At 48.9% G+C, this 13292-nt stretch overlaps 1 protein-coding gene across 5 annotated transcripts in view; it reads right to left on the bottom strand.

The window, feature by feature from the left end:
- The window catches only part of Ppp2r5c (protein phosphatase 2 regulatory subunit B'gamma), a 149079-nt gene that overhangs the window by 125528 nt on the left and 10259 nt on the right, over positions 1 to 13292 (bottom strand). For all 5 annotated transcript variants that reach the window (XM_021179517.2, XM_021179519.2, XM_021179520.2 and 2 more), the window contains exon 3: positions 5183 to 5354. In XM_021179517.2, coding sequence (XP_021035176.1) covers positions 5183 to 5354 — 172 coding nt within the window. The remainder of the gene's footprint in view (positions 1 to 5182; positions 5355 to 13292) is intronic.

Raw genomic sequence — 13292 nt, 5'->3', positions numbered from 1 at the left:
TGTGTGCCTGTAGACCCAGCTAGGCTGGGCACCGTGCTGTGTGCCTGTAGACCCAGCTAGGCTGGGCACTGTGCTGTGCGCCTGCAGACCCAGCTAGGCTGGGAACTGTGCTGTGTGCCTGTAGACCCAGCTAGGCTGGGCACTGTGCTGTGTGCCTGTAGACCCAGCTAGGCTGGGAACTGTGCTGTGTGCCTGTAGACCCAGCTAGGCTGGGCACTGTGCTGTGCACCTGCAGACCCAGCTAGGCTGGGCACTGTGCTGTGTGGGCACCGTGGTGTGTGCCTGTAGACCCAGCTAGGCTGGGCACTGTGCTGTGCACCTGCAGACCCAGCTAGGCTGGGCACCGTGGTGTGTGCCTGTAGACCCAGCTAGGCTGGGCACCGTGGTGACCCAACTACTTGCAGCCATCACTTGGGCTCACAAGTTCAAACCTGGGGAACATACCAAGACTATTCCAAAAGACAAAAGCAAATTCAAAGAAAAATTCTAGGATCATTAGTATGCATAGACAACAAATTTGCAGAAAAATAAAGGAAACATTCCCAGCCATAATGAACATAAACAGTAATGGGCTCAGGAATACACTGAAGGAGAAGAGTGATGCGTCTCTGGGAAGGAAATCCCAAAGCACTGACGGGACAGATGGAAGGGGACAGATGGAAGGGGACAGATGGAAGGGGACACACCAAGATGGAAGACTATGAGCCATGTCCAGGGGTTGACTGGAGGGACATTATATAAACGCCTATACTACCTAAGGTAACCCGACCAATTCAATATAATTTCTATCAAAATCCTAAATGCCATTCTTCACCAAACTAGAAATAAAAACAAGCACCAGGATCTGTGTGGATCCCCAGACTGACCTTGTGGTGCCGGGGATCGATGGAGGAAACCTGCTCTCAGACATACCCCAGCAACTGTGAGCAAAAGGAACAAAAAACTCGGAGAATCAAAGAACTCGACCTCAAATAGTGTCTACAAAGCTGTAGCACTGGCGTAAAACTGATACAGACTAATGAGACTGAATTGAAAACCAATAAATCAATCCACGGACAGTCACCTGAAATATATGCCATGGAGAAGAGCACTCTGCTAAATGGTGCCAGCAAAACTGGACAGCCACATGTAGAAGTGTGACACCAGACTTCTATTCTCCTCAACATATAAAGATTAACTTGAAATGGATCAAATATTTAAATCTAGGTTGTGAAACCAGGAAACTAGTAGAAGAAAATGCAGGGTAGACATGACTCTCTCTAATGACTCCCTAGGAGCAGAAGTAATCAAAGAAGAAACACACAAATGGAGTCACAGTGGCTTAGTTAGGGTTTTGCTGCTGTGAACTGACACCATGACCAAAGCAACTCTTATAAGGACAACTTTTTTTTTTTTTCCCTTGGTTTTCCAAGACAGGGTTTCTCTGTGTACTCACTCCGTAGACCAGGCTGACCTTGAACTCAGAGATCCGCTTGCCTCTGCCTCCCAAGTGCTGGGATTAAAGACATGCACCACCACTACCGGGCTAAGGACAGCATTTAATTGGGGCTGGCTTACAGGTCCAGAGGTTCAGTTATCATCATCACGGTGGGAGCATGGCAGCATCCAGGCAGGCATGGTGCAGGAGGAGCTGAGAGTTCTCCATCTTCATCTGAAGGCTGCCAGCAGAATACTCACTTCCAGGCAGCTAGGATGAGGGTCTTAAAGCCCACACCCACAGTGACACACCTACTCCATCAGGGCCACACCATCTAATAGTGCCACTCCTTGGACTGAGCATATACAAACCGTCACACACAGCAAAGTAAGAAGTACACAGAGAACATGTAGATAGAATAGTGCAAAAGCAAGTCCTCCGATGGGACAGAGTTCAGACACAGGTGCAACTCAGCCCCTAACATCGTGAGGCACCTGACCTTCAGACAAGTAAGTGACCCAAATCTAGGGGATATGAGTCAAACCACAGGGAGGTACCATTCTTCCATGGCCTGTGGTTCAAGGACAAACCCCAGCAAAGGTTCACAAGATGTGAAAGATGGTTGGGAATATAAATTAGCATAGGCGTTGTGGGGTTCCCTCAGCAAACTGAGACAGAACCACCATCCGACCCAGCAAGGTCCACTCTGTGACGTACCCACAGGAGCCATGCACATGCCTGTGTTTACTGCAACACTGTTTCAACAGGCAAGACAGGATATCAACTGTGGTATCCACTGAAAAAGAATGGACACAGGCAATGTGGCACCCAATTATTAGTCTCTGTTAGTGACCCATAAAATGATAAAGTCATTTGTGAAAACACAGGATAACTGAAGGATGCTATGTTAAGTAAACGGAGCCAAGGATCACAAAGGCTGCGTGTTCTGAGGCCAACAGCATGGTGCCCAAACAGCTGGCCCCACAGAGCACAGTGGAAAACTAACAGTCAGGAAAGGATGGAGATGGTAAGGAGGAAGCCGGTTTGGAAGGGTGACAGTTGCCAGGCAGTTAGATAAGAGCTAAGTCCCAAAGTTCTGTAGCCTCAGCGTGGTCAGTTCACAATTGTTATAGATTTCAAAATACCTACCAAGACAAAATGATAAATGTTTAGGGGATGGAACACTAATTGCCTTGACTGGGTTGCTACACATTGTATACATACATCCAACTATCACACTGTACTCAATAAATGCTATAATTATTATGCGTCAATTAAAAACAAAACAAAGTAAGCAGACCAAAATACTCTTAATCCTTGAGAGGGGCTAAGGCTTCTTATTGCTTTAGAAACTGCTTTAGCAAATAAAAGGATCACTTTAAAAAAAAATCCACACGGGGGTTGGAGAGATGGCTCAGCAGTTAAGAGTGCTGACTGTTCTTCCAGAGGACCTGAGTTCAATTCCCAGCAACCACATGGTGGCTCACAACCATCTATCTGTAATGAGATCTGATGCCCTCTTCTGGTGTGTCTGAAGACAGCAACAGTGTTTGCATATACATTAAATGAATAAATAAATCTTTTTTTTTTTTAAAGATTTATTTATTGATTATGTGTAAGTACACTGTAGCTGTCTTCAGACACACCAGAAGAGGGAGTCAGATCTCGTTACGGATGGTTGTGAGCCACCATGTGGTTGCTGGGATTTGATCTCTGGACCTTTGGAAGAGCAGTCGGGTGCTCTTACCCACTGAGCCATCTCACCAGCCCCTAAATAAATCTTTTTAAAAAATACACATGGGGCTGGAGAGATGGCTCAGTGGATAAGAGCACTGACTGCTCTTCCAAAGGCCCTGAGTCAGACTCCCTGCTCCCACACAGTAACTCCCAGCCACCTGTAAGTCCAGTTTGGGGGAATCTGATTCCCTCTTTTGGCCTCTTCAGATACAACACACAAGTGGTGCACAGACAACACCCGTACATATAAAGTAAGATTTTGTGTGTGTGTGTGTAAAAAGATCATCTACAGTTTCTTTTTTTTTTAAAAGATTTATTATTATATCCAAACCAGAAGAGGGTATCAGATCCCATTACAGATGGTTGTGAGCCACCATGCGGTTGCTGGGATTTGAACTCAGGACCTTTGGAAGAGCAGTCAGTGCTCTTACCCACTGAGCCATCTCTCCAACCCTCATCTACAGTTTCAAATACAGCCAGAATGCAGATCAGCAGTACCCTGTACATGGGGCAGGAGTAGGACCCGACAGTAATAGGCACAAAGTAACTGCAAGACGATGGAACCGTCTGAACACACGAGAGCGAAATGGTTGTGAACACGCGAGAGCGAAATGGTTGTATTACTGTACACATTTATTACCCATTGATTAAAACTTCCATTAATGATAGATGACCTCAGGGTAAATAAATTGCGTCTCAATGAAACTCTAAAAAAAGGGAAACTATCTAACTTGAAGTTGGAAACCTGAGAGCTAAGGTTCTTCTCTTTACAAAAGTACATCACAAAATGCTTGGCCCAGCTGAGCCCACTTCCTGGTCACACAGGTCACCCTATTTGATTATCTGAGATCCAGGTATCAATCCTTGTCACAGTATGACGGCAGGAGACACCCATGGACCCCTTCAGGAAAGAGCACTGAGTGCTTGCACCAATGCACCTTGGGTCTGCTGAGAGAGAGGATGCTGTAGAAGAAGAACTGGTATACGGAGAAAAGGCGGAGGCAGACACAGAGAGCAAGCAGGCGGAGGCAGAGCAGTGGCTACGAGCAGACTCTCATAGACTCCTTCACTGGATACACTCCCAAGATAGAAGTCACACTCCAGCCTGTGCTGAGCTAGCTCTTCCTGGGCTCTGACCTGTGTGAGGTGGACAGGACACACCCTAACATGCCCTGTGACATGCACCAGGATTCACGCCTGGTTGGTGCCGCGCCCCTTAGCTAGAACACCTGCATCCAGAGAACGGCCGCCCACCTGCTGGCAAATGAAGGACAGAGAGCCTTTACTGCCCCTCACCCAGGCACATCTGCATGGAGTTCTGCTACGCCCTGGCCCTGTGGGTGGCCCTGGGAATACAACTCTAAAGAAGGCCAAGATTAATTATAAAACCATCTGTCATTACAAACTTCAGGTATGACAGACTCTGACAGCTACTCTGTGTATCAGTTTTAGGTCTCAGAATACATAGCGCTCATCAGACATTCCCATCTGACCATGGTCCTTGAACCATTCTCCTTGTCAAAGTCTTACGCACCTCAACCTTGAAGCCTCCTGGAGGAAACTTAAGGCTTTAACCATCCTCCAGTGGAAAGAGGCAGCTGTGCCAATGGGAGCAGCTCCAAGTGAGGAGCCCTAGGCCACGGCTGGTCACAGGTGAGGGACTGATCTGGCTGGCCATGGTTAAAGGAGCAAGCCCTGCCTGGACGCTGGTGATGACCTGGAGTAACCCCTTCTAAAGGCCAGCGTTGGGAGACAAGCCAGAGGATCACGAGAAAAAGAAACGGCTGCTTCCTTACGGCTTTGAAAGATTTTCAGTTGTCTTACTGTAGGGCACTTGTGGTGTATGGAGCGAGTAGACATTTATCCTCCAGAGCTTGGGAATTAAAGCTGTTAGCGCAGTAAAGCAAGCAGCACCCAATCCAATGAGAAACCGAATCAGGAGAAAACAAAACCAAACCCAATCAGCAAAGCAAGCAGCCCGCAGGGCTGGAGACTGCCTTGCTCCCGCCGGCCACAAGCCACAATTACCTTTTAAAGATGGGAGTTTTTGTAGTTCTCTATTATTGCTGGCATTAAACCGTGAAGAATTCTGCCGTTTGTCTTTCTTCACAGGAACGACGACGGGTTGAGGGATTGGTACTTTTATTTTAGTAGATGTTGAAGACTGGACAGCCGTGAGGCTGTTTTTCCTGCTGGCTATCTGTTTTCAAAAGAAAAAGAAATAAATATGTAAAATGGATTATTTAAAATAACTGCTAATACAGCACAACTGAAATGTAGAAAATACACACACACACACACACACACACACACACACACACACACACACTACTCCTCTGGGGCAGTGTTCTTCTCACCCTTTCACTGGAGCTGCGGGAGGCTGAGGCTTAAGTCCCACCCTCAGCAACTCTGGACTATAAGAGTCAGGCACCTGACTACTTATGTCCCCTGAAGACCTTTGAGTTTTTTTTCTTTGGGGACAGTCTTACTTGGTAGCTCAGGCTGACCTTGAATGCACTGCATAACACAGGCTAATCTCTAACTAGTGGTAATCCTTCTGCCTCAGCCTCTTGAGTGCTGATTGCAAGTGCAAGCCATCCTCTGCCTGGCTGACTTCTAAAATGTCACCATAATGTGGTAGGCTAGGTAATGACTGCCACAAAAATGGTCACATCCTAATCCCCGGGACATGTGAATATGTCACCTTGCTTGGCAAAAGAACTTTGCAGATGTGAATAAGTCAAGGTCAGCAGAGATGGGAAAGACCCCTCACTCTGGAGATGGCCAGTGTCTGCAGAGAGGGGAGGACCCCTTACTCTGGAGACAGCCCGAGTCAGCAGAGCACTCCTCATGGAGGAAGGAGGACGGTAGAATGCGGAAGGTAGTAAGATAATGGAACCTCAGGTCCAGAGTCAGGGAAACGTGAAGCTCACTGTGGCTTAGACAGAGGAGGGGCTGTGAGCAGACACCACCCTGGGCCTCCCTTGGGCCCTGATTCCAGTCTCAGCCTCAGAGCTCATACGGGCTCAGGGCCCCCGCTTGGTGGGGTTTCTAAGTATGATCAGCTGACATGAGACACTGGTTTCCTGCTACCACTGTCCATAAATGACAGCCACCATCTACACCAGTGAATGCAAGATGGACACAGCATGTTCGCTGTACCCTGTCTTCCCCAAAAAGTGGAACTTGTGTCTGTACACATGTTCTTTCATGGCCATCAGTGGGGCTGAAATGGGTAGAAAGTGACAGAGGAGGAGGAAGACATGGCCTCCATACACCCACATGCACAGACATGCACATCTGTACATACATGTGCACATCCTCACCACCCCCCAAACACCCACATATACTGAAAGGCCAACAGCTCCAACCTGAAGATACAACCCCCCTTGGCCCCCTCCCATCATCACACAGGGCCACAGCAACACGAGCCGCGGACTTATCGACTGCTATCCTTGGAATGCCTGTTTGCTAAGCAGTAAAGGCCTGCTTTATTTTTAATATGCCGCCTAAGAACACTTGGATAGGTCGTTCCAGATGTGGCTGCCCCAGCAGCAGCTGGAGTTCTGACCTGAGAGTCGGGGTTGGTACTCTTCCCACACAGTCTGTAGTGTGGACTTTCTCTCTGATCTCAGTGTCTGGCATGGTCTGATCTTGATCCCTAGGATGCTGGAACGGAAGCGGTGTGAACCTTTAACAGCTGGGGCCTGGCAGGAAGACCCTGTGCACACGGGACTCCTTGTGTTCCTGGACTGAAATGTAGTAAGTGATACACAGTGCCACCACTGCCACCTGCCCTTCTTTGTTTGTTTGTTTGTTTGTTTTGTTTTGTTTTGTTTTTCGAGACAGGGTCTCTCTGTGTAGTCCTGGCTGTCCTGGAACTCACTCTGTAGACCAGGCTGGCCTTGAACTCAGAAATCCTCCTGCCTCTGCCTCCCAAGTGCTGGGATTAAAGGCGTGTGCCACCACTGTCCAGCTGCCACCTGCCCTTCTGTCCTCACCAGAACTGAGTCACCTCCAGAGCTGTGAGCTAAACAACACTGTCCTTTATATGCAGCTACACTTGGCATGTAGTATTGTGACAGACAACTAATAAAGGATCGCTCACTCTTACATCTGGAACAAAATAAATAACTATAAATAAAGAGCTCACCCATGGGCTGGTGAGAGTGATCAGTGGGTAAAGATGCTGGCCACCAAGCCTGGCCACCAAGCCTGGCCACCAAGCGAGTTTAATCCCTGGGACTCACATGATGGAAGAAGAGGACTTCCACAAGTTGTCCTACGAACTCCACATATGCACTGGAACATACATGTACACATGTGTACACACACACATACAAATAAATGAATAAAGTATGTAGTTTAAAAAGAAAGCTCTGTCTATAACTCACCTCTTCCATGAAGCCCTGCTCCCAAATCAAAAGCTTATGTGTTGGCCTTCCTGGGCTGCTCCTTCAAGAGCTGGAGAGATGGCTCCACAGGGAAAAGAGCATGCTGCTCCTACAGAGGACATGGGTTCGGTTCCCAGCACCCACACTGGGCAGGTCACATGGCCTGGAAGTCCAACGATGTCAGAGGATCCATGCCTTTGGCCTCTAAGAGCACCTACCCTCATGCATGCACAAGTACATGTACATACACCTGCGCACACGCAGCCACACACAAGATTTACTGCACAGCCTCAGGGACAGGCCCACAGAGTGTTCCTGGCTCCCATGCGTGTACTGCAGCCTGCTCCGACCTCCACCTCCCACGGTCTACAGTGCCCAACCCAGGACCTCACAGACAAAGACCTTGAAGAACAACAGTAGAAAGCAACCAGAAGCCACTCTGAGGCCGTTTCATACCGAGCAGGGGAGACAAACTGCATCCCATGTAAGCAAGGCTAAGACTGGGGATGATCCGGTTAGCCCACAGAACAGAATTAAATCAAATCCAGACACTGGCCAGCCACCCTGCTGGGAAACAAGCTGAGCTAAGGTTTTCAATGTCTAAGGAGAGGAAGGTGTTGCATCTCTGCAGACACCAAGCCACCAGCTACCCTTGGACCCTGCCGAGTCTGCTCTCCTCTGGACCTCTCCAGAGCCTTTGCCTACTAGGAGGCAGAAAGCTTCCAGAGAGAAAACCTGCCCACTGCTTCATGTTGGCCAGGGTGAGTTTCTTCTAGTTTCATGGTGGCGACATGTCTGCTTCCCAGCCTGGCCCACCATGTCTCCTCCTGCAGCCCCTCCAGGCCCTCGTCTGAAAGGCTATTTACTCCCTCTAGCACCTCCACAGCCTTCCCACGTCACCCACCGCACGTTATGCCTGAGCACTTCTGGCCCAGGAAGCTAGCTAGGATCCTACACCCTGTCAATGGTAAGGGCACATCTTTCTCCCTGGAGGACAGGGGCCTGTTCAGCCATTGGTCAGTTTTGTGAGGATCTCAGGAGCTGCCAGCCAGGAAGAGCTTTTCTGAGGAAAGGCGCTCACCTCCCTTCCACACCCTCTGCCACAACTTTGGTGTGGCTCTGGGTCATTCACCCGGAGAGGGGGCAGGTAGACAGAAGAGTGGAAAGGCGCGGGGGCCTTCCAAGCTTGGGTGAGAAATGGACCTTACATGGAAGAGAGCTCCAAATGAGGTGGAGTGGCGTGGTGTGGCAGTGATGGGGCAGGTCTCTCTCTAAGAGACACTCTGGCTCTGTGGGCTCCAGCTCTGAGAAGGCTTTGGCTTCAACTATAAAGAAGAAATTCAGAGACTAGCTTGGGCAGGAGGCAGCAGCTAAGTGTGGAAAACAGTGTCAGACTGTCGGCAAAACCACAAAGGCTGGAGGTTGAGGCAGGAGTGTGTGTGTGTGTGTGTGTGTGTGTGTGTGTGTGTGTGTAGAAGAGTCCAGAGGAGAGAGAATGCCTCCCTTCTGGCTGAGGGGGACAGGTGAAGTGAGTGGCAATTGGCAATTGGCCTGTAAGGCAAAGCAGGAAGTTCAACGTGACAGCACTGTCTGCGGGCCGATGTGGTGATCCCATTACATTTGGGAAGAAGAGGCCAAAGCCCCCTCTCCCCGCCTCTTCCAGAATGTATTCTATTTTCTTTTTGTAAGAATAAGACTCAGGGGTGCTGGAGAGATAGCTCAGCGGTTAAGAGCACAGACTGCTCTTCCAGAGGGCCTGAGTTCAAATCCCAGCAACCACCTGGTACTCACAACCATCTGTAGTGGGATCTGATGCCCTCTTCTGTCATGTAGGCATGCATGTAAATATAATACTCATATACATAATTAAATAAATTAAAAAAGAATAAGACTCAGCAGCTAGATTGTCTTTTTTTTTTTTTTTTTGTAATCTTGGCTATTGGCTATCCATCCTACCCTGCCCATGAATCAAAATCTCAGTCACCTTCCTCTCTGTGTTCCGATGCTCAGGATAATCCTACCAGACACCCACTAGACACTTGGCAAGTGCACTGGGACTAGTCCTGCGACACTGGAAGTCGACAATATCTAAGTGAGTTGCTCAAGCCATGGGAATGATCACCTGGCTGATGAAGACAACAGACAAGGAGGGTACAAGGGGGCTGGGCACAGTGGCGAAGGGGGGTGTGGCCTTACAGACTGTGTCTTCCAGGACAGATGGACGGCTACAGTGCCAACAGCTGCAGCACAGCAGTCATGGCTGGGTGAAGCGGGTCGTCTTGAGCAGCATGGAGGAAGTGAACCAGAGCCCAGAAGGAGCAGGGGCCATGGGCAGCCGCAGTATGCTGATGTCCGGCTGGAGGAGAGTAAGGAGAAGGGGCACGGGAGACAGGGATAGCCACTTCTGGTATGGAAAGGCCAACTGCCTGGTGCTGTGAGGACAGGGCCCACAGGAAGGAAGCCAGAGGTCAGCTGAAGTGGGCCTAGACCTGGAGCTGCACAGGAGGGAGAGGATGGGCTGAGACACAATGCCAACAAGACAATGTGAGTCCATGTGGGTAAGCAGTGTAAGGTCTGCCAAGAGCCACTTGCAAGTGGAGATGAAGCCAGAATCAAGGTCTACAGGGATGGAGGAGGCCAAAAGGCCACCACATGAAAGGCTAGAGCAAGGAGCCCTGAGAAATGAGTGACTCAGGGCGAATATTCCTCCTTAATGGCCAAGCCACCTCGCTCACAGTCAGTCCTGGAACAAGTGCTGCCCACAGAGTTTCCCTGTAGCCTCCAGCCAGATAGCCCATTCCTCTCCTGCAAGCTCTCTCACAGTCCCTATGTGCACTGAGAATAACACAGCTGGGGCCTCTCCTCCGGGGCCCACAAGTGAAAGGTTCAGATGTGGGTGAACCCAACATCCCGCAGCAATAGTGGAGCCGGGCTTTAGCCACACCCAGTCAGATTTCCCACTTCTGGGTGATACCAACACTGCCTGGAGCCTTCATCCTTACACTCTACACTGAGCAATTCTGCCTTCCAACACAGTATAGACTGCTATCACCCAAGGTGCCAGAGACGAACTATTATCACATGACACATAGTTGAAGAAGCGCTTTTTGCCTCCCCAAAAGGGCCAGCCTGAAGCCAGTCAAATTACCAGCCTAACCATCAGCCCCATAGAGACAAACTGGAAAGGACCCAGATAACAAGCAACAGAGCTGCAATCAGCAGAGCGAACTGCAAAAGTGGAGCTTGGTCACTGAGGGGTGTGGCCGCCGAGGGCTTGGCCACCGAGGGTTGCCACTGCAGCACAAGAGGCAGCCAGGAAAGCTTTGCTGTTGGGGCGGGGCTGTGCACTGTAGGAAGTTTACAGCATCCTGACTTTGCCCTGTCTTGGATTGAGACAAGAATGTCACCAGCATTACTGAATGTCTCGAGTCATGTAGCAGGGTAAAATCACCTGTGGCTGAGAATCACATCTTTCAAAAAATACGTGACTAATTTGATTTAATGAATAGCCAAATTATAAGGGAAAAAGAAAGACAGCTCCCAGGAGGAGAAGTAGGTGCAGTGAGAACCAAGGGTAGCCAGGAGCTCGGCCGCTCCAGACTGAAGCCAGCAACCTGAGTGGCTGTCTCCTGCCCACTCTCAGGGGGCACTGACAGCAGTTTGGTTGGAGAGTCTCCAACCACGGGAAAAATGCAAAAACTGGAGAATGAGACTGCATGAAATAAAGTTTCTACAGAGTGAAGGAAACGGTCAACACAGAGAAGAGATGCCCCATTGGAAAAGAGGCTAGGCCTGCCAGGCGGTCATCTGATAGATGGTTAATATCCACAATACAGGGGGAACACAAAAGCAAAAGCAGATATTCCAATTAGGAATGGGCAGGTGATCTGAACAGACTCACTTCAAAACACAAATGGCCAACACATATGTGAAAATACCTGGCATTATTAATAATCTTAAAAAATGTTGATCAAAATTATAAGCTGCTGCTTCACCTCAGAATTGTGAACACATACTCACATATATATGTGTATACACATACAAATATACACACACACACACACACACATATATACACACACAAAAATATACACATGGCCCACCATAGCTAGCGAGGCTCTGGAGAAGGAGCTGCACACTGCTGGTGAGGATGTAAGTTAGCACCATTATGTAGAACCAAACTGTGGTTTCTCACTAAACTAAAAATAGCTCGACCGTATGATTCAGCTATCTCACTTCTGGTTCTATATCCAAAGGAAGCCAAACAAGCACAGCACAGGCTTCCTGCAGAGCTCGCGACAACCCAGGGTCTGTCTAGGTGCTCGGCAGCAGATGCACACTGGAATATTATTCAGCCATAAATAAATAAAATCCCACCATTTACACAACAGGGAGGGAGCTGGGGGACACCAGGCCATGTGAGCTAAGGCAGGCACGGAGAAAGAGGCCCGCACACTCTCTGTGGCGTGTGGCCCTGAGTGGAGGAGACGACTGGTCACCAGAAGTGGAGGAGGGAAGCAGGACCTCATCTCCGCGGTCACTGTATGCACATACCGTGATCAAGGGGCTGAGCCCTGTTAACATGTTCTGTTCATGCATGTTAGCGCAAAGGGTTCTTATTGCTAAACACACATTTGGCTCTGACTGGCTTCAGAACGACCTGAGGAGAGGAAGGAAGACACCAGATGAACAGACTGGCAGCACTCTGCTGATGTTAAAGCCAGGTGACAGGATGGGCTCGGCTAGTCACCAAAGTCTCCCCTTCATTCCTGTGTATAGGAAAGTAATTCATAACCGAAATGTTAAGTACCTCTCTGGTTTAATTCCAGTACTCTAGACTAGAGTAGAACACCCCTCTTCCCTCTCTGTATCTTGCGACCAGACGTCCCTTTCTGAACCTTAGTCCCAACACACAACCCTTACTTCATTCAGGCACACCAGGGTACTCTTAGATTCTCAACTGTCCCTGGAATGGGGTGCTGTGTCAGTGCCTGCTCTCTGTATGTGAAATGCTGTATCTTCCATTCCCACTTCCTCCCCTAACCAAAGCTTTTCAAAGACCTGACCTTGGGTTCTGGCTCAGGACTGCTGGCCATTTTCTCCACCTCCTCACTCCCTGCAGCCAGGCTGCCACACCCTTGGTAGCTTTGGTGCCTCCCTTCCTGGATCGGCCGTCTACAGAGATGCTGAATCTCTAAGCATCAGGATGCCGGCCTCATCATGCTCTCATCTGTCTCCACTCTACTTGCAGACTCTTCCTACTCAACTCCCATGCCCACCTCCATGCAACTGCTTGTATGCACACACTGCACATGCCTGCACTCACGAACACACACACAGTGTTCCAGCAATGTCAAGCAGTTTGTTTTCCAAGACCCAAGCTATTTTTGTGTGACTGTTAACATCTTTTAAGATACAATTTTAATCAAAATAGTGTGATCTGACTGACATAGTGGTAGGTCAGACAGAACTAATGAGCGAGACTACCCCACAGACAAATACAGGCAGACAACGGACAGAGTTGGGACAGACACAAGGGAAAATATGTAAAAACTAATTCAAGATGTACTAAAGACCTAAGATACAACAGGAAAAACCATAAAACTCTTAGAAGCACAAAAACAAATCTCACTGCCTTGGATTTGACAGCAAGTTGCTAACTACAATGAAAACAACAAAACCTGAAAAATAAAAATATACTTTTTAGCCGGGCGTGGTGGCGCACGCCTTTAATCCCAGCACTC

The sequence above is a fragment of the Mus caroli genome, chromosome 12 (assembly GCF_900094665.2).
Source record: "Mus caroli chromosome 12, CAROLI_EIJ_v1.1, whole genome shotgun sequence".
NCBI lineage: Eukaryota > Metazoa > Chordata > Mammalia > Rodentia > Muridae > Mus > Mus caroli.
Note: the sequence above shows the minus strand (reverse complement) of the source record. Positions and strands in the feature narration are given on the sequence as shown.